The sequence below is a fragment of the Sus scrofa genome, chromosome 6 (genome assembly GCF_054392235.1).
Source record: "Sus scrofa isolate SSC_HxYL_T2T_F1_AM1 chromosome 6, Sscrofa_HxYL_maternal_Yorkshire_Landrace_v2.0, whole genome shotgun sequence".
Classification (NCBI taxonomy): Eukaryota; Metazoa; Chordata; class Mammalia; order Artiodactyla; family Suidae; genus Sus; species Sus scrofa.
The window spans coordinates 48,407,570-48,430,141 of NC_139388.1; the positions used below are offsets into that span (position 1 = coordinate 48,407,570).

The following is a 22,572-nucleotide window of genomic DNA, read 5'->3' on the forward strand; positions in this document are numbered from 1 at the left end:
TTGGCTCAGCGCCCGCAGCCGACCTTGGAGGCGCTTCTGGGTAATGTAGTTTCAGATTGCATCCTGGTGAGCGGAGGCGCTCACTTCCTGAATTCTGAGAAATGGAGCCCAAAGGTTCTAAAGAGTGGACGTGGCTTCGCTACCTCTTAAAAGGAAGGCGCACAGATTTCCGTGGCCCTTCGGACAATGCTCTTTACTTAAGGGTCCCTAAGACGTGATCCATGCTTTGTCCACTCCCTCCGCCCCGCAAAAAAACCCCCTAAGCTCAAAAGGGAAAAAAATGGTAAATGAGCCTTTATCAATTTTAAAGAAAGTTGTTCTCTGAAAGTGTTTTGAACTGAATGGAAATGAAAACACAATATATCAAAATTTGTGGGAGGCAACTAAAATAGAATTTAAAGGGAAATGTATAACATTAAACAGATATTAAAAAAGGGAAGGTCTCAAATCGTGGATCTCTGTTTCCATATTAAAAAATCAGAAAAAGAAGACAAACAGAGAAATCAGGAAAAGGATTTAATAAAGATCAAAATGGAAACCAGTGTGTGTGTGGGGGAACCTAGAAAAAATCATTAAAACCAAAAGCCTTAAGATCAATAAAATTGAGAAGTTCTTGCGGTGGCTCAGCGGTAAGGAGCCCGAGTAGTATCCATGAGGATGCAGGTTGATCCCTTGTCTCACTGGGTTAAAGATCCGGTACTGCTTGTGAGCTGTAGTGTGGTCATGGACGTGTCTCGGATCCCCCCGTTGCTATGGCTGTGGGGTAGGTCGGCAGCTACAGCTCTGATTCGAGCCCTGCCCTGGGAACTTACAGATGCTGCAGGTATAGCCCTAAAACAAAACAACAAAATCAATAAAATTGATAAACCTCTAGACAAATTTTATCAAGAGAGAATACACAAATTATGAAATCAAGAATCAGGACTAGACGCAACCACAGATTTTATGGATATTAAAGTTAATAAGGGAATATCATGAGCTTTGTTATGGCACTAATTGAAAAACTAAAGTGAAATGAAACAATTTCCTTAAAGATGCAAACAATGAAAGCTCAGTTAAGAAAAAAAGTAGATAATATATTTAGTCCTGTATTTTAGAAATTAAATTTCTATTTAGAAACATTCTCACAAAGCAAATTGCAGGCTTAAATGGTTTCACTGTGAGTTCTACCAAACACTTAAGGAAGAAGTAATAGCAATTCTACACAAACTTTTCCAAAAGGTGGAAGAGTAGGTAGTATTTACCCAATATATTCTGTGGACTTAGCTTTATGTTGATATCTCAACCAGACTAAAGCATTACAAGAAAAATTCAGTCCAACATTCCTTATGAATATACATGCAGGAATTCCAATAATATTTTAGCAAATCAAATACAGGAATATATAAAAGGATCATGCATCATGACAAAGATGGGTTTATTTCAGAAATATAAGGTTTGCTTGATATTTGAAAACCAATTGTCAGGTTCTTAACCCGCTGAGCAGCAAAAGGAACTCTGAACCTAGTCTTGATGTCATGCGGTGCTTCAACTCCTGTTTAGTGATGGTAGACGCCCCCATCCGAGGAGGGAGTGGCCAAGCCAGATGGGATCCATTGGGCTGACTTCAAGACTAAGGACTCTTGGTCCCCTATATGCAGGGCTTCAGGGTGGCAGTTGTCAGGGCTGGTAGAGGAGTGCATTACTTGGAGTAGTGTATACAGCTCAGCCCTAGAACCCATATGCTGGGAAAGTGGGGATGGACTCTGCTCCAGCTGTGGGAATAACAGCTACCTCTGGGGAGAAGGGGATAGGCAGGAATCAGCTCAGGTCCCCAGGGTCCATGAGAAGCCTCCCGCCCAGTGAAGCTCTAAGTACAGTGTTGTCCAGTATCATTTCACAGTTCAGGATTCTCTCGGCCTCATCAAACAGTCCTCAGTTCCCCAGGGAAAATTAAACAGTGATAGCCTCAAAGGTCACACAGTGTGAGGGCAGCTGATTCCATGATCATCAGGGTCCAGTCCATCCTCCCATATGTCCATCCCAAGCTCAACCTCTTCCCCAACTACCCAAGTCAGAGGCAATACAGATACTGGTGCCACTTGTGCTCTCTCAGCTCTTACCTATTGATCACTGTGTTAACCCACAGTGACGACAGACAGGCCTAGGATAGATAGATACCCTTGGTATGCAGGGTATTTTAAGGTATACCCGGGATTTATTTAAATAGGTAAGGTAAGATGACAGACATGGAGAAAACTCTCTATGAAAGAAGAGTTTATTACTTACAATTCCTAAGAAGGAGCGTGGCAAGCCATGCAGGGCCACGTGGGGAGGAAACAGGGTTGGTCAGGAGGCAGGAGGTGTGAGGAGGAAGCAGGGCCAGAGACTATTGTGGTTTTTGTCAGAAAGGAATTGACAAACCAGGGTAGACAAGCTCAGCAGGTTTAGGATTAGAGAGTTTGAATAATTTTGTAAGCTCTGGGCAGTTGACCTGGTCCTGGGATGATTTAGCACAAGGGGATAGTGTTCCAGGCTGCACAACCCTGATAAAATGACATGGTTGGTGGAAAGGACCCTGTTTGGTTGGTTTGCGTATCAAAGAATTGCTCACAGGTACCTTGTTTCCTGCCTCTAGGAATTAGCTTAGCTCTGAGAGGGGCAGTCTCTCTAGGATTAGCAACCCCCCCTAAATGTCAACACATCATAAATATAGAAAATAAAAAGACATGATTAATACACAGGGTCCAACCCCATCTCCTGTTGTCACCAAGATCATAGCTCCCAGATACAAACAGATGTGGGCTCAGCTTTCTTTAAGCCCTAATACCAGGACCCTGGAGCCAACAGTTAACACCTCCTCCCCACATGCACATTACTCTTTAGACTGCACTTTCCTCACAATTCTAGACCCCACCCATGAACCCTCATCACCACTGCTACCCAACCCTGGCCCATACCATAGCTTTCTCCATGGATTCCCCACAAGTCACTCTGCAGATGGCATTCGGAGAGTGTTTTGCAAGTGTAACCAGGATCCCATCCTGCCCAAGGCCTTCTGTATTAGTTTCCTCATTGTGCTGTAACAAAGTACCACACATTGAATAATAGAAATTAATTATCTCACAGTTCTGGAGGCTAGAAGTCTGAAATCAAGGTGTCAGCAGGCCCATGCTCTCTGGTTCTGAGCCAGGCCCTTAACTGGCTTCTGGTGTTTTCTGGCAGTCCTGGGTGTTCCTTGGCTTGTACATGCCTCACTCCAGCCACCTGGTCATCTTCTGTGTCTTCACATCATCTTCCTGCTGTGAATATGTCTCTGTGTCCATTTCCCCCTTTTTCTAAGGATACCAGTCATTGTGGGTTAAGGCCCATTCTAATGACCTCATTTTGGCTTGATTAGCTCTATAACGACTATTTCCAAGTGAGGTCACATCTGGAGGTCCTATGTGGTAGCACTTCAACATGTCTCTTAGGGGAGATGTAACTGAACGCACTGGCAAGGGCAGCACCCAATCCTGCTTTGAAGGCCTCCCTCTAGGCTGGGCCCTGTTTCTGGCTTCAATCTCAGTCATAACTACACCCTCAAGAGTTTTCTCATCTGTATTGTACATTCTGTCCCTTCATCACCAGTAGTACCAGGTCAAAAGCCAGATATGCCCACAGAAGGGTGAATAAGCACCAGTCCAGGCTTTATTGTAATTGTACTTCCATTTCTGCTGAACTTCAGCATACATCTCAAATCCACTCCCCCCAGAATACCTGGCCACCTGCCAGACCCCGATCTTCCCTATATGCACCCCTATGGCCACTATTTCCCTCTCCTGTCCTTGTGAGGCCCACCATTCTCACCTACTTGCCCACACAATATAACCAGTCCTCAGGGCCCACCCTATCCTTTCCTTCCTTGCACTTTAACTGACACCATGACCAAGAGGTTCCTCCTCCTAAATCTAACCCACAATTCCATACTCATCCATACATCAGATGCTACGTTTTGGACTCTTATAACCTGAAAGTCTCCCCAGCACCATAATTGTGTGTCTAGTCCTGCCTATTCATAACCTTCATTCAAGGGTCTCTGGAACATTAGACTCAACGTGGCCAAAACCCAATTTGTATTATTTGGTGCATTTTAAATTTTTTATTCTTAAAAATAGGTCATAAAGAAGAGTTTCATAACTATAGGTAGGTCTACTGCCTAACAGACAAATCCTTACAGGTCATATGATCCAACACTTGAGACATCATGTCTAACTGTCCTCAAGCCAAAGTGGAAGTAATGTCAGTTCTTCCCCTTGTCAACTTCAAGAATTTCCACTTGTCAATTTTAAGAATGTGACAGCAGTTGACAAGCACCAAATGTGTAAGTATAAGGGAAGCTGGGTGTCCAAGAAGAGCAAAAGGGACCACAGAGCACCTAGCCAGTTTCTGGCACAATCTAATTTGGCCACCAGATACCTGCCATATTACTTCTCCCTACACTCAACACTCTCATCCTTTTAATGTGACAATCCTAAAGCCCACTCAGTCATTGCCTCCGCTGATGTTGGGATTTCTCTTCCTAACCTAACCTCAGACCTGGAGGATATGATAACACAGTTGTGGTTCAGGGACACAGTGGAAGGGACCTATACAGACTGCGGAAGAAATGTGTTAATCTAACTTTCTAAACGCATCTATAGTGTCCTTGAAGAAAGAGTATGAAATAAAACTATTTCAAGTCATAAATGAGAAAATTTAATGTAAAATGAACCTGCATAAAACAAAATTCCTATTTAAGGATTTTCTATTCAAAGAGGATGAAAAGTGATCCCAGATGAAAGATCTGCGATGTTGGAAGAAACGAGGATCCAAGAGAGAGATGCATCTGTGGATTTAAAAGATGCTCATTATCTGTGTAAGACATGGATAACATTCTATTACGAAGTTAGAACAATAGCATTGTCACTTACTGTCTCAATAGCACACATACACACACAAATGGGACAAAATGATTAATGTTCTAAGTCCCAATATTGTACAAGAGGAAAGTAAAGTATTTGAAACCTCCCTCTTCTTTCTTTTTCTGGGGGGAGGTGCCGTACCTACGTCATATGGAAGTTCCCAGGCTAGAGGTTGAATCAGAGCTGCAGCTGCTGGCCTATGCCACAGCCATGCCAGATCCAAGCTACGTCTGTGACCTACGATGCAGCCTGCAGTAACGCCGGATCCTTAACCCACTGATTGAGACCAGGGATTGATCCTGCATCCTCATGGATTCTAGTCGGGTTCATAACCTGCTGAGCCACAATGGGAACTCCTGAAACCTTTTGTTCTATCGTGTTAAATAAGTGTAATTTTTAGCTTAAACCATACTAAGAGTCAGTGCATACACTTTCGAACTAGAAGAAAGAAAATCTTGATTGTAAATAAGTAATCGATAGAAACAAAAAAATTACTACCTAGGAAACAGTGAGGCAAAGATGTCTTCAAAATAAAAGGATATTTAAGGCTAAATATATCAACTATTACATTAAGTGCATATGAGAGAAATATGTTCAAATTAGCAGCCAGTGATTTTTATTGGCCCCAAACGCCCTTTATGAGGGATTTAATTTTCATCAGTGAACTTAAATTTTCATTTAAAGCACAATTAATTCCATGTTATCCCCAGCTGCCACCTGTGGAAAAAGACCCAGGGGATGGGCAGGGATGTCCTGGGTTTGGCTGGTGGGATGTCAAGATCTTATGCTGGAGATCATCAGGGTCATGACCAAGGTACTTAAGGCCTAAAGCCAGCTGAAATGTCGTTAGAAAACTGTGGTACATATGGTTTTATCCAGAAAATCCTTAAGTCAGAAGCATTCTCTGGTGAGGGAGATGGGATGTGGGGAAAGGTTAGTACAAAGGAGGAAAACCATATGGGATAATAACTACAAAAGTATCTCCTGTTTATTAAGCATATTCATATATCAAGCATATATACATGTACAGACAATGCCCTTTAATCTACATAGCAGCCTGGAGGGAGGCCGGTTTACAGAGAAGGAAATCAAGCTGCCCAGGATAATGTCTGATAAGTAGCTGGGCGTAGTGCCCCACAGAGCTGCAGTTCTGGCCACCATGCACATGGTCTCCTGACCAGCAGCATCTAACCTGGGCAGGGCCAAGACCCTTCTGAGTCAGAGAAACAAGACCACGGAAAAATGAACCATGCACATAATGCTTACGGAGACGGGGAAGAATCGCACCTTTTCTGTGCTCCAGAAGCCTTTGGCTTCACCCAGTCACTCAACGTGTTCCTGGGTGCTGACTCAGAAATCTAAACATGAGAATAGGACATGCCCTGCAGTCCCGTGCATGTAGTAGGCGTTTAACGACAGAGATGTGAAAACCATTCCCTGGAGTTCACTGCCTTATCCCAACCATCTGTACATCCACACATGCTGTTAGCGCTGCTTTCTAACACGTCCCCAGCCATACTCTTCCCCACAGCTCAACACTGAAGTCCTGGGCCAGTCCACCAGCAACACACTCCTGGATTATACAGCCTGGCCATGTCCCTGGCATCAGTTCTTGGCTCTGCTGAGTACATTCCCCACGCAGTAGTTAGAGGGAGATTTAACACGTCAGATCATGTCTCTAATCTAGTGAAACCCTCCTACAGCCTCCCAGAGCAATTAGGAGAAAATCTAAATTTCTCACAGAGGCCGATAAAAACCTGCACATCTCTGCATCCCCCTCCATATTTCACTGCCTGCCACTCCCCTCAGCTACAATGGCCCAGCTCTTGCCAGCCTCAGAATCTTTGCCCACGCTGTTTTCTTTCGCAGGAATACTATTCCCTACCCTTGAGCAGGGCTTCAGTGCCTACCAAGGAGTCTGCACAAAACCTATTCTTTAGTGTCTGCTCTCCTTACTGCACTCTACAATAAGATTTAATGACCATCTTCCCATTTCTACAGACAAGAATGCTAAAGCCCAGGGAGAAGAGACACATCCAAGTCTGGTGGTGGGAATAGCTCAAAAGTGCTGGAATCCCAGTCTATACTCAGAATCCAATTTCTTAACAACCAGCAACTAGACTACTCTCCCCCTGTGTTGCGAGACATGTTTTTATAATATTTTCTTAGCCTCTTTGCTGAAAACTCCATCTTGTCCTTCCTTACTTTGTCCCATCTTCCTGCTTGAGAAACAGTCTCGGCGAAGGTACAGTGAGCCACTGACTATGCGTCAGGCACTAGCATATGCAGTTTATATTGGTCAGATCCTCAAACAACTCAATGAGATAAAATGAGATAGTATTATTATTATTACCATTTTCTAACTGTAAGCTGAGTATAGCAGACCAAATAGAGGTTTACCAAATCCATTTGCTTTTCTCCTGGAGCACGCAGCTAACCCATTTCCTAGCCCTGGGAATCCATGTGTGGCCAAATGCCCAGGTTTCATCAGTGGGATATCAATGCAGTGGCAATGGCAATGCTATGTGCACAAGAGAGTATGACTTCTTTCATGCCTCTCACTTGCCCTCTGCTCAACAGCCAGTGCCAGGAAAGCCTAAATTAAGTCATTTGTTGACAATAAAAGGTACCTCGTTTCCTAAATAACTGTGGTACAGAGCTTCCCACTGACCTATGCAGATCTTGGCATGGATGAGGAAAAGAAACAAAAACAGAAACAAAACTCCCAGTGCTGAGCTGCTGCTGAGATTACACTTTCTCTATTAGAGTAGCTAGCATTAACTTAGCCTATTTCTAACATTAATGAGACCATTCAACAGCACCACGGTCACAAAACTAAAGAGAGACAAAGCAGAGTTCCCATTGTGGCTCAGTGGTTAATGAACCTGACTGGTATCCATGAGGTTCAATCCCTGGCCTCACTCAGTGGGTTAGGGATCTGGCGATGCCGTGAGCTGTGGTGTAGTTTGAAGTCACAGCTCGGATCCCTCATTGCTATGCCTGTGGTGTATGCTGGTAGCCACAGCTCTGATTCGACCCCCTAGCCTGGAAACTTTCATATGCCGCAGGTGCAGCCCTAAAAAGACAAAAAAAAAAAAAAAAAAAAAAAAAAAGGACAAAGCCAGGTGTTAAACCCAAAAATATGCAGTATATAGCCTGACATTTACCTAATACAACCTACTCTTCCCTAAGTAACTAGGAAGGGTGAGAGGACAGGTCAAAGGGTTCCATGGCAGCCCAGGCCCCCAGAGAGGTCACAGTAAGAGGCTTCCCAGTGGTCCTCTACTGGTCTTCAGGGTGCAGTAGCACCCCCCCTCCCTCCACTGGTTATTCGTCACCCACCTGGACAGGAACTTTAGGAAAGACCTCTCTTCACCATGCATAAATCTTGCTCATTCTCCAGCAGGTGGATCAGTTCTGGTTTGGGAACAGGATACCCTGACCGTGGAAAAATAGGACAGCAGTGTTTGAGTAAAGGCACAAATGAACCTCTCTATTCCATATGACATTCAAAGATGAGATCTTGGAATGGGACTGCTCTTACTCATGCAAAGAAAATGCTGGCGTAGAATCTGGAAACCAAGAACACAAACGTCATCCTTGGACCAAGAGGCTGGATGTAGCTGTCTACCTAACATGCATTACCCTTGATTTCCATTCCACAGAATCAAATTCAGGGGCACCCTTCCCTTTACACATGGCTATAGGACCCCAAGAAGGTGACATCCTCTTCCCAGAAGCTATTTTCTCATTAACCTAAGTCAGTATCTCAACCTCCCTGGGCATCAGAACAACATGAGGATGCCTGGTTTTGACCGTGAGCCAAAAGGAGTCAAATCTCTGGGGGAGAAGAAGCCTGGACACAGCTGCTTTAAAAGCTCTGCAAAATATAAAATAAAATAAAGTAAAATAAAATAAAATAAAATAAGATAAAATAAAATAAAATAAAAATTCTGCAAGTGATTCAGGTGCCCAGGGAGGACTGAAAAGCACTGTTCTAAATCAGCTGATACCTGACTTAACCTCTTTTTAATTATGGGAAATGTTGGATATTCTGCTGTTTTGGAACTATGATTTATGATGGTGCAAAGTGAGGCAAAGGGAATTTGTATAAACCAGGGGATGTCTGCGTAAACAATCTCAGGACAGAAATTAATCCTTGTGCTGGGAATCTCACAAACAGGATGCTGAGTAGAAGACCCTGGACACAAAGCAGTGCGCACCGTGTGATTCCATTTGTATAATGTTCAAGAACAGGCCAACCCAAAAATCTGGGGGTGGAGGTCAGTAGAGTGGTGCCTTTGGGGGAAAACGGACTGGGAGACAGTGGGGAAACCTGCTCTGGGGAGAAGAATGTTCCACAGCGTGATCCAGGTGGAAGTCACATGGGTGGGTATCCGGAGAAATGCAGCTTGAGCTGGCTACTGAATATTGCACATTTTACTGAATATAAGTTATACCTCAAATAAACAAGCATATTCAAATAATAACTCATGCTAAAAACTGTCATAGTTGTCTTTGGGCAGCAGCTTCCTTGAGGGGAGAGAACTGGGTTCAGAGTGAGCAAAAGATGTTGTGAGAATTAAATTAGTGGAGTAGCAATATGGGCCTGATATTGGGTGTAAGTGCTCAGAGGACATGAGCTGGGGTCACTATTAGAAATTGCTTTTTTTTTTAAGTTGACCCACATTTTGCTTATTTAAATTGATTTCTTCAGAAAGAGAATCTTGTATCACTTGTAAATGGTAAAATTAGTTTCAGTTTTCACAACCAGGCTACCATCAAAACACACCAATGAAAACAGAATGCTGTAAGTTCCAGCAAGCTTATGTGGCCTGCCCTACATTATGAGTCAGGAAATGTTCCTTCTGTTGAAAAGGAAAATTAGCCAAAGTTAGGGGAAGCATCAAAGATTTTTCACGAAACTAAGACTCTCCTGACAATAATCAGAAGGCAGGAAAGAGAAGGGGAAAAAGAATGACTTTCTCAGGTGTATCCATCAATGTCAGCTGATTTGCCTGCATATCCTCCGACACCAGTTCCTGTGCCAGTAGAGGATGGTGGCCTAGGCCTTAGGAAGCAAGGGATAATGATGTAGGCATCAGGGAAAAAAAGAAGCCTTCAAGCTGAGATTGTGTAGTTTCAGTGTTGCTGGGTGGCCTGCCTGACTTGCAGACATTTTGGAGAATGACTCCTCATCTGCAGCCCCTGCTCACTGGGTTATAGGGAGACCTAACCCAGCTAAGCTTGACTGTGCAGTTTCGTGCTGGTGAGAATCTGGAATAAGGGCCTAGGCTGAAGACAGTTTGTGCTACAGAATGTGGGCTTGGTTTAGTTTTGGATTTTAATTACTGTTTTTTAGTGCTTCATGGTGCCTGGATGGACACAGGGAGACCAGGAAAGAGGAAGTGGGACAGGGACATAGCAGGAGTTATGGGTGGGAGGGAGGGTGGGCTCCAGAGGCCTTCTTTACCAGTCAGGCTTGGAATGAGAGGGAAAATGAAGAAGGAGGCTGTGGGTTCCCCACATAGAAGGGAGGTGAGCCTTACCCAGTGAGACCAGAAGCCCGCATGTCTCCAGCATTACCTCCCGATACAGGGTCTTCTGTGCCTGATCCAACTCCCCCCACTCCTCCCAAGTGAAGGTCATGGCCAAGTACTTGAAGGTCATTGACACCTGGAAAGTCAAACAGAGACAGCCACATTGACCTCGGCACTGCTGGATGAGATTAGAACCTGTTGCTTGGTCACCGCTAAAGATGCAGAGACCCACGGCCTTAATCACCAAAGACATCTAGTGAGTCAAGCTCTACGCTACGTTCATTGTGGAGGCAGATATTGCCTTTGGACATAATGCAGTTATTCCTGAGAGAAAAGCCATCAATAGGGAAAGCCACTTGAGAATGACACAAAGTTAGGACAAGTCCACAGGAGTATAAAGTGCAGAGAGAAAAACTCTGTTGTGTCAGATAATATGAAAATATGATGAAAGTCCCAACAATAATGGCGGCAGCAGCTGAGCCTCACTGGTCCTCACTGTATGTCAGCACCATGCTGAGGGCTGCATGTGCTGTGCTTGTGTCTAAAGTCCCAGGTCTGGACCTAGATTTCCAGGTTTCAGTCTAGCCTCTATGAAGAAAACCTTGCCAGGTATATGACCTTGGGGAAAGCACTTCATTTCTTTGAGCCTCAACTTCCCCATATATATAGTAGTAGTTTCCACTTCTCAGGTGGCCCTGAGAATTAAAGGGAAAATGCTGCAAAAGCAAACACTGGAATGAATGGCTTATATGATGACTCAATGTGTGTGGTAAGTGTGAGTGTATGTGTGTTTAAGAGTTTGGAGTTTTCCTTTTTTGGAATTAGTAGACTAATTTTTTAGAATGATAGTAGATTTACAGAAAAAAGACAGAAGATAATAGAGTTCCAATATTTACCACCTCCCTCCCCTGTTTCCCCTATTATTAACATTTTATGTTAGTATGGTACATTGGTTATAAGTAATGAACCAATATTGATATGTTATTCCTAACTAGTCCACAGTTCATTCTTATTACCTTAGTATTTTATATGATTTTTATTTTTTCCATTATAGTTGATGTACAGTGTTCTGTCAATTTCTACTGTACAACAAAGCGACCCAGTCATTCATATATATTCTTTTTCTCACATTATCCTCTATCACGTTCCATCACAAGTGACTAGATATAGTTCAGGATCTCACTGCTTATCCATTCCAAAGACAATAGTTTCATCTATTAACCCCAAACTACCAGTCCACCCCCCTCCCTCCCCCTCCCCCTTAGCAACCAAAAGTCTGTTCTCCAAGTCCATGAGCTGCTTTTCTGTGGAAAGGTTCATTTGTGCCATATATTAGATACCAGATATAAGTGATATCATATGGTATTTGTCTTTCTCTTTCTGACTTACTTCACTTAGTATGAGAGTCTCTAGTTTACCTCAATATTTACCTAATGATTTTTTTTCCTGCCCTAGATCCCCATCCAGGATACCACACTGCATTAGTTATGCTTCCTCAGGCTCCTCTTGGCTGTGATGGTTTCTCAGACTTTGCTTGTTTTTGATGATTTTGATAGTTTTGAAGAGTATTGGTCCCGTAAATTGTAGGATGCTCTCCTACTGGAACTTGCTTATTCTCATGATTATGGGTTTTTCGTATGAGGTTATGGGTTTGGTGGAGGAAGGCCACAGAAACAGAATTCCATTTTTATCACATCATAGGAAGGGTACATACCATCAACATGATTTATGACTGCCTGTTCATGTGGACTTTGATTACTTGGCTGAAGCTGTGTTGATCAGGGTTCTCCACGGTAGTTACTGTTTTCCCCACTATCCACACTGCACTTTTAGAAAGTAAGTCACTATGCACAGCCCACACTTAAGGGTGGGGAGTTATGCTCCCTCTCCTTTAGAGTGGAGCATCTATGAATTTATTTGGAATTCTTCAGCCAGGAGGCTGGTCTTTTATTCTCCATTTATTAACTTTTTCAATAAGCTATTGATATCAATATATATTCATATACTTTTGTATTTTGAATTATGATTTTATATATAATATCTGTTCTTGCTCAAACTGTTCCACCTTTGGCTAGTGGGAACTCCTTCAGTTGGTTCCCTGGGTCTCTCTGACATGTTCCCATTACTATGTGGGGTTTTCTTGGAGAACTTACTAACTTTATAGTATTACAAGATGCTCCATGCATCCTGCTTCAGTCCTAGACTCAGCCATTTCTCCAAGAAGCCTTGATTCATTTTATCAGAGAATTGTATTAGAATCAAGATCTGGGCCTTAGGTGTGCTCACTGCTACTGGGGTGTCATTGCTTTTAGGCCCTCTCAACTAACAAAACAAAGAAATATATGTATACAAACTAATTTATACCTCTATATGCCATCTGAATCTACATTAAATTAAACATGAATTCTTACTGATGTCTCCGCTCTAATCCACTGCCTCATGGATCTTTCTAGTCCCCTTCCTTTCTTATTGGTAAATTCTTCCTCCAACAGTGAGACACCTGCTCCTACCATTGGCCATCCATTTACTTAATAGTTCAATCCAGTATACATGTAAAGCAGTATCAGAATTCCTATCCTGTACTTCTGTGGGGACAACTTTATCAACTAGTGTAAAGTGCACATTTGCGGTTCATTTTGCCTTTAGTCTTATAGATCCCATTCATCTCCAAAGTTACTTAGGTCAACCCCCTTTCCCCATTCCCTCTGTGAGGTATTTTCACACATTTATAATACAGTTAGAGTCTCTTGTCACAGCCTGCATTATTTCCTGGGATCTCTCAATGTTTAAAATTATTTTAATTTGCACACAGCAAGGTTTACTCTTTGTGTTGCACATTTCTATGGGTTTTAACAAATATGTAACAGCATCACAGAGAACAGTTTCACAGCCATAACAGTCCTCTGTGCTTCACATATCCACCCTTCCCACCTTCCCCTGAGCCTCAGAAACTACTGATTTTATTGTATTTAGAGTTTTGTCTTTTACTGAATGTTACCTAATTTGAACAATACAGTTGCCTTTTCAGACTAGCTTCTTTTACTTAACAATTTGCCTATAAAGCGTGAAATTATGTACACATAAAGAGAGGAATTTAATGAGTTCCCAAGTACACATCACTCAGTTTCAACATTTATCCTCATTTTTGCTACTCTTGTTTCATCTGTCCCCTCCTTTTTTACCCCTGGTTGGAGTAGTTTAAGGAAAGTCCTAAAATTACCTCAGTATGAATCTCCCACAGATAAGAACATGTTAAAAATATAACTACAATGCTACTATCATATGTAAAATAATTTTTAAAGATTCCTTAACCGCAAAAAAGAGAAAATTACAAGCTAACATCACTGATGAACATAGATGCAAAAATCCTCAACAAAATTTTAGTAAACAGAATACAAATATATATTAAAAGGATCATACACCATGATCAAGTGGGATGTATCCCAGGGATGCAAGGATTCTTCAATATCTGCAAATCAAACAGTGTGATACACCACATCAACAAACTGAAAAACAGGAGTTCCCATTGTGGTGCAGTGGAAACGAATTCCGACTAAGAACCATGAGGTTGAGGGTTCGATCCCTGGCCTCGATCTGGCATTACCATGAGCTGTGGTGTAGAACACAGACACCGCTTGGACCTGGGGTTGCTGTGGCTCTGGTGTAGGCCGGCAGCAATAGCTGTGATTAGACAGACCCCTAGTCTGGGAACCTCCATGTGCCACATGTGTGGCCCTAAAAAAGACGAAAAAAAAAAAAAAAAAGAAAGAAAAGAAAAAAAAAACTGAAAAATAAAACCCACATGATCTTCTCAATAGATGCAGAAAAATCTTTTGACAAAATTCAACACCCTTTTCTGATAAAAACTGTCCAGAGAGTGGGCACAGAAGGAACCTACCTCAACATAATAAAAACCATATATGAAAAACCCACAGCTACCATCATTCTCAATGGTGAAAAAGCGAAAACATTTCCACTAAGATCAGGAACAAGACAAGGATGTCTACTTTCACCACTACCATTCAACAGAGTTCTGGAAGCCCTAGCCACAGCAATCAGAGAAGAAAAAGAAATAAAAGGAATCCAAATTGGAAAAGAAGAAAAACTATCACTGTTTGCCGATAACCTGATACTATACCTAGAAAACCCTGAAGACACTACCAGAAAACTGTTTAGAACTCATCAGTGATTTTGGCACAGTCACAGGATACAAAGTTAATACACAGAAATTGACTGAATTTGTATATACTAACAAAGAAAGATCAGAAAGAGAAATCATAGAAACCATCCCATTTACCATCACATCAAAAAGAATAAAATACCTAGGAATAAACCTACCTAAAGAGACAAAAAAAAAACTATACTCTGAAAACTATAAGATGGTGATGAAAGAAATCAAAGATGACAAACAGATGGAAAGAGATACCATGTTCTTGGACTGGAAGGATCAAGTTGTCAAAATGACTATACTAAACCAACACAATCTATAGATCAATGCAATCTCTATCAAATTACCAAGGACATTCTTCACAGAATTAGAATAGAATATTTTAAAATTTGTATGGAAAGACAAAAGACTCCGAATAGCCAAAGCAATATTGAAAAAGAAAACAGAAATAAAGGAATCAGGCTTCCTGACTTCAGACAATACTACAAAGGTAGAGTTATCAAAACAATATGGTACTGGCACAAAAGCAGAAACATACATCAATGGAACAGGACAGAAAGCTGAGAAATAAACCCAAGCACCTATGGTTAACTAATCTATGACAAAGGAGGCAAGAACATACAGTGGGAGAAAGATAGTCTCTTCAAAAAGTGGTGCTGGGAAAACTAGAAAGCTACACATAAAAGAATGAAATGAGAACATTCTCAATACCATACACAAAAATAAACTCAAAATGGATTAAAGACCTACACATAAGGCCAGAAACTATAAAATTCCCAGGGGAAAACATAGGCAGAATGCTCTTTGACATAAGTCAGCAACATCTTTTTTGATCCACCTCCTAGAATAACGACAATAAAGACAAAAACAAACCAATGGGACCTAATTAAACTCAAAAGCTTTTGACGGCAAAAGATACCATTAAAAACAAGAAAAGATAACCCATGAAATGGGAGAAAATCTTTGCAAACAAATGATGCGACAGACAAAGGCCTAATCTCCAAAATATACAAATGACTCATACAACTCAACCACAAAAAAACAAACAACCCAATTGAAAAATGGGCAGAAGCCCTAAATAGACATTTCTCCAAAGAAGACAAATGGATGGCCAACAAGCACATGAAAAAATGCTCAAAATCACTAATTATTAGAGAAACGTAAATCAAAACTACGATGAGGTACACTATACACAATAGCCAAGACATGGAAACAACCTAAATGTCCATCGACAGAGGAGTAGATAAAGAAGATGTGGTACATATACACAATGGAATATTACTCAGCCATTAAAAGGAAAGAAATAACATCATTTGCAACAACATGGATAGACCTAGAAATTATCATGCTAAGTGAAGTGAGTCAGACAGTGAGATACCAACATCATATGCTATCACTTACATGTGGAATCTAAAGAAAGGCTACAGTGAACTTCTTTGCAGAAACAGATACTAACTCACCATCTATGAAAAGCTTATGGTTTCCAAATGAGACAGTTAGGGGTGGGAGGATGCGCAGGGGGTTTGAGATGGAAATGATATAAAACTGGGTTGTTGTTGTACAACTATGAACGTAAAAAAAAAAAAAAAAAAACCCAGGGGAAAAAGAAACTACAGTGAGGTACTACCTCATACCAGTTACAGTGGTCATCATTAACAAGTCAACAAACAGGAGTTCCTGTTGTGGCACAGCGGAAATGAATCCAACTGGTATCCATGAGGCTGCAGTTTCCATCCCTGGCCTCACTCAGTGGATCAGGGATCTGGCATTGCCATGAGCTGTGGTATAGGTCACAGACATGGCTCGAATCCTGTGTTGCTGTGGCTGTGGCTGTGGCTGGGCTGACAGCTGTAACTTTGATTCGACCCCTAGCCTGGGAACTTCTATATGCCATGAGTACAGCCCTAAAAAGCAAAAAAAAAAAAAAAAAAAAAGCATATATATGTAGCTATATATAGTATATAACTATAATGGAATACTACTCAGCCATAAAAAAGGACTAACTAGTTTGCAGCAATATGGATGGAACTAGAGATTCTCATACTAAGTGAATAAGCCAGAAAGAAAAAAGACAAATACCATATGATATCACTTATTTGTGGAATCTGAAATATGGTACAGATGATCCTATTTATTAAACAGAAATAGATCACAGCTAAGGATAACAGACTTGTGGTTCCCAGTGAGGAGGGGGAAGGGAGTGGTGTTGACAGGAAGTTTGGGGATTGTAAACTGTTACATTTGGAATGGATTGGCAATGGGGCCCTACTGTACAGCACAGGGAACTGTGTGTAATTGGGTCATTTTACTGTAAACAGAAATTGAAGAAACATTGTAAATCAATTATACTTTAATAAAAAAAGATTAGGAACGTTTTTGGTTTTTTGGGTTTTCTTTTTTTTTTTTTTTTGCTTTTTAGGGCCGCACCCATGACATATGGAGATTCCCAGGCTAGGGGTCCAATTGGAGCTACAGCTGCCAGCCACAGCCATAGCCACAGCAACACCAGATCCAAGCCACATCTGCAAGCTACACCACAGCTCAGGGCAACACTGATCCTTAACCCACTGAGCGAGGCCAGGGATCGAACCTGCAACCTCATGGTTCCTAGTTGGATTTGTTTCTTCTGCGTCATGACGGGAACGCCAAGATTAGGAAGATTTTTTAAAAAGATCCCTTAATAAAATAGTCCACACTTAAAAATTTCTAATTATATCAAACTTGGCTTTTAATTATTGGTTTGCTCAGCTCATCATCCAACAAGTCCAAACATTACATTCAGTTATTATACCTCTTAAATCTCTCTCTCTTTCTCTCTCTCAGAGAAAGAAGACAAATGTTCTGTCACCATAAATGAAATGCTGGGCAATAAAATAAAGTCTTGCATCAAGCTCATTTTGGTATTGGTTACAAATACAAACATCAAAAGATTTTTTCAGAGAGCTCAAGAGAGAGAGTAGATGTTAATTAGAATGAAATTGTAGCAAAGCAAGCTGAATTTTGTTTTGTTTTGTCCTGGTATTGCATTATTAGTTCACCATACCTGCTTAGCACTACAGCCTGTGCAGAAAATAATCTATGCAAATAGCTTGGTCTATAGAAATCATAATTAAAGTGTGGTCCTTGGCCAAAAGCATCAGCACTACACAGAAATAGAAACTTGTTATAAATGCAACTTCCTTTTTTTTTTCTTCTCTTTTTTTCTTTAGGGCCTTACCAGTTCCCAGGCTAGGGGTCAAATCAAAGTCACAGCTGCTGGCCTATGCAACAGCCACAGCAACGCGGGATCCAAGCCTCACCTGTGACCTACATCACAGCTCAGGGCAACACCAGCTCCCCAACCCGCTGAGCGAAGCCAGGGATCAAACCCGCATTCATGGATTCTAGTAGGGTTTGTTAACCGCTGAGCCACAAAGGGAACTCCCTAGATGCAATTTCTTGGATCCCCCTCAAAGCTTATAGAATCTGAGACTCTGGCAATGGGGCCTACCAATCTCTTCATTAACAAGCCCTCTAGGTGATTCTTCAAAAAAAAAAAAAAAGTTTCAGGTGTAGAGTATTATAAGTCAGTATTGGTACAAAGCGCAAAATGATCACAAGTCTAGTTACCATCCAGCACCATACGGTCAACCCTTTCCACTCATTTCGCCCAGTCCCCAACCCCCTTCCCCTCTAATAACCACTGATCTGATGTCTGCATCTATGAGTTTGTTTTTGTTTTATTTTCTTTGTTTGCTTTTGTTTTAGAGTCCATATATGAGTGGAATCATACAGCATATATGATAAGGGGTTAATATCCAAAACATGTAAGAACTCATACAACTCAACAACAAAAAAACCAAACAATCCAATTTAAAAATGGGCAGAGGATCTGAATAGACATTCTTCCAAAAAAGACATAGTTGGCCAACAAGCACACGAAAAGATGTTCAGTATCATAAATTAGTAGGAAAATGCAAATCAAAACCACAATGAGATACCACCTTACACCTGTAAGAATGGCTATTATCAAAAAGATAAGAAGTAACAACTGTTGGAGAAAACTGAACCTTCGTACACTGTTGATGGGACTTTAAAGTGGTATAGCAGCCATGGAAAACTGTATAGGGATTCCTCTTAAAAATTGAGCTACCCTATGACCCACCTATTCCACTTCTGTTAATTGCAGCATTATGGAATAATAGCCAAGATATGGAAACAACCTAAATGTCCATCAGTGGATGAATGGATAAAGAGTACATACACAGGAGTTCCCGTCGTGGCGCAGTGGTTAACAAATCCGACTAGGAACCATGAGGCTGCGGGTTCGGTCCCTGCCCTTGCTCAGTGGGTTAACGATCCGGCGTTGCTGTGAGCTGTGGTGTAGGTTGCAGACACGGCTCAGATCCCACGTTGCTGTGGCTCTGGCGTAGGCTGGCAGCTACAGCTCCGATTGGACCCCTAGCCTGGGAACCTCCATATGCCGCGGGAGTGGCCCAAGAAATAGCAAAAAAAAGACCAAAAAAAAAAAAAAAAAAAAAAGAGTACATATACAATGGAATACTACTCAGTCATAAAAAAGAATGAAATCCTGCCATTTGTGATATGAACGGTATTATTATGCTAAATGAAAAAAACAGAGTACAAATACCTCCATGCCTTTTGTGCCTCAATAGCTCATTTTTAAATCACTGAATTCCACTGTATGTCCGTACCACAGTGTTTTTTGTTTTTGTTTTTTTTTCTTTTTTAGGGCTGCACCTGCAGCATATGGAAGTTTCTGGGCTATGGGTTGAATCAGAGCTGCAGTTGCCTGCCTATGCCACAGCCACAGCCACAATGAATCCGAACAGCATCTGCAACCTATACCACAGTTTGTGGCAAAGCCGGATCCTTAACCCAAAGATCAAGACCAGGGATTGAACTCGAATCCTCATGAATGCTATGTCAGGTTTTTAACCCACTGAGCCACAACAGGAACTCCTGTTTTGTTTGTTTGGTTTTGTGTGTGCATGTGTGTTATTGTTGTAGTTGTTTTAGCCCATTCACATACAGAATGACATCTTATTTGCTTTTGGTTTGGGGCAATTATGAATAAAGCTGCAATAAACATTCATGTTCAAGTTTTGTGTGGACAGAAGTTTCAACTCAATTAGAGTAAATACATAGCAAGACTGTTGAACTTTTAAAGAAAGTGCCGAACTGTCTTGCAAAGTGGCTGCATTAGTTTGCTTGTATTACCATAAAAAATATCACATGCTAGGTGGCTTAACAACAAAAACTAATTTTCTCAAAGCCCTGGAGGTTAGAAATACAAGATCAAGGTGTCAGAAATTTCAGTTCCTGTAAGAGCTCTCTTCCTGGCTTGCAGATGACTGCCTTCTTACTCTGTACTCACACGCTTTCCTCTGTGCACAGAGACGGGGGAGAGAGAGAGACCGAGAGCGAGCGAACACGCTGTTGTCTCTTCCTCTTCTAATATGGACACCAGTCCTATGGGATTAGTGCCTTACTTTCCGGTCTCATTTACCTTGAATTAGCTCCTTAAAGACCCTATCTCCAAAGAGTCATACTGGGGGTCAGGACTTCAATATATGATTTTGGGGATGCCCATAACAATGGCTATGTAATTTTGCATTCACAGTAGCAGTGAATGAAAGTTTTTGGTGCGCTATGTACTTGCCAGAATTTGGAATTATCAAGGCTTTAAAAAATTTATTGTCTAATAGATGTTGTATCTCATTAATGTCTCAACTTGTAATTTCCTAATGACATATAATGCACATCTTTATATAAGCTAGTCTGCCCTATCTGTATTTTCTTTGGTGTTTGTTCAGATCTTTGCCAATTTTTCAACTGGGTTGTTTATTTTTGTATTTTTGTCTTTTCTAGGTCCGCACCCACGGCATATGGAGGTTCCCAGGCTAGGGGTCCAATCGGAGCTGTAGCCACCGGCCTACACCACAGCCACAGCAACAAGGGATCCGAGCCGTATCTGCGACCTACACCACAGTTCATGGCAACGCTGGATCCTTAACCCACTGAGCGAGGCCAGGGATCGAACCTGAAACCTCATGGTTCCTAGTTGGATTCATTAACCACGGAGCCACGACGGGAACTCCAGTTGTTTATTTTCTAATTGTTGAGTTGAAGCGTTCTTTACCTCACATATTTTGAAGCTCTGTTGTTAGGAACATTCACTTTAAGGACAGTTATAGGTTCTTAGAGAATCAATTCCTTAATTATTATGTAGTATCTCTCTTTGTCCCCCCAAATTCCCTTGCTCTGAAGTCTGATATTAATATAACTGGTACTGCTTTTTTTGGGATTAGTGATAGCATGGTATATCTTTCTCTATACCTTTTAATCTATAAATGTCTTTATGTTTAAAGTAAGCTTCCTATAGATAATATATAGTTGGATCTTATTTTTTAATCCATTCTGAAGGTTCTGTCTCTATAGTAAGCATATTTAGGTCATTCACATTTAATGTAATTATTGATATAGTTGGACTAATAGCATACTTATAACTGATTTCCACTTGTTAAAACATTTCCTGCCTTCTCTGATTTTAATTGAACATTTTACATCATTCCATTTTATTTACTCTCTTAGTATGTTGACTATACTTCTTAAAAACACTTTTTAGTGGTTCCTTCAGAGTTTGCAATATAGGTTTATCAATACCCAATGCATTTGTATTATTACTTTGAACAGTTATTTATTAGATCAATTAAAAATAAAATATTTTATTTTACATTTATTCCTTCTCTGACAGTTTTCCTTTCTTTTAGATGGACACCTGAGTTTTCAATCTACACAATTTTCCTTTTCTCTAGAGAATGCCTTTTAATATTTCTTGAAAGGCAGGTTCCCTCAGATTTTATTTATCTGAGAAAGACTTTATTTATTCTTCACTTTTAAAGGATAATTTTTTTTTTTTTTTGGCTTTTTAGCACCACACCTGTGGTATATGGAAGTTCCCAGGCTAAGGGTTGAAACAGAGCTGCAGCTGCTGGCCACAGCCACAGCCACAGCCACAGCAGATCTGAGCTGCGTCTGAGACCTACACCACAGCTCACGGCAACAACGAATCCTTAACTTGCTGTGTGAGGCCAGGGATCAAACCCGAAACCTCGTGGTTCCTAGTCGGATTAGTTTCCGCTGTGCCACGACAGGAACTCCATGAACCTGCATCTTCATGGATACTAGTTGGGTTTGTAACTCGCTGAGCTACAATGGGAACTCCCTTGAAGGATAATTTTATTGGATACAGAATTCTAGGTTAGTGGTTTCTTTTCCTTCTTAAATATCTCACTCTACTCACTTCTCATTTGAATAGTTTCTGATATAATTATTATCCTTATTCTTCTATAAACTGTTATTCTTTTTTTGGGGGGGGGGCTGCACCCACTGCATATGGAGCGTCCCAGGCTAGGGGTCGAATCTGAGCTGTGGCTGCTGGCCTATACCACAGCCACAGCAACACCAGATCCGAGCTGTCTCTGTGACCTACACTACAGCTCATGGCAACACCAGATCCTTAACCCACTGAGCGAGGCCAGGGATTGAACCTGTGTCCTCATGGATGCTAGTCAGATTCGTTTCTGCTGAGCCACGATGGGAACTCCTAAATTGTTATTCTTACCTCTCCTCTGGTTTCTTTCAAGACTCTTTTATTTATTTATTTTTTTCTGTATTTTATGCAGTTTGAATATGACATGCCCAGGTGTAGATTTTTTTTAGTATTTATCCTGCTAGAGATTTTCTGAGCTTCCAGGATCTATGGTTTAGTGTATGTCAAGAAAAAGAGGGAAATATTTTAAAAGAACAGGTAGAAAAGTTATAAGTATGCTAAATTAAAATTAGTTTTAATTTTGGAAAATTCTTAGCCATTTTTACTTTAAATATTTCTTCTGCTCCTCTTTCTTCTCCTGGTAGTCCTATTATGTGTCCTTTACCT

General features: G+C 41.2%; 1 protein-coding gene across 2 annotated transcripts in view; it reads right to left on the reverse strand.

The window, feature by feature from the left end:
* Nucleotides 1-1,055: 1,055 nt before the first annotated feature.
* The window catches only part of LOC110261279 (zinc finger protein 550-like), a 29,133-nt gene continuing 7,616 nt past the window's right edge, over nucleotides 1,056-22,572 (reverse strand). Inside the window, exons 5-8 of one of the 2 annotated variants that reach the window (XR_014806130.1) lie at nucleotides 10,472-10,598; nucleotides 8,265-8,360; nucleotides 4,733-4,846; nucleotides 1,056-3,059 (exon numbers count right to left, since the gene is read on the reverse strand). Coding sequence is in view for 1 of the 2 variants with exons in the window: in XM_021097226.2 (XP_020952885.1) it covers nucleotides 8,278-8,360; nucleotides 10,472-10,598 (210 nt within the window). In the remaining variant the exon portion in view is untranslated. Of the gene's footprint in view, nucleotides 3,060-4,693; nucleotides 4,847-8,264; nucleotides 8,361-10,471; nucleotides 10,599-22,572 lie in introns of those variants that run through there. The other variant, XM_021097226.2, reaches the window with a different exon arrangement.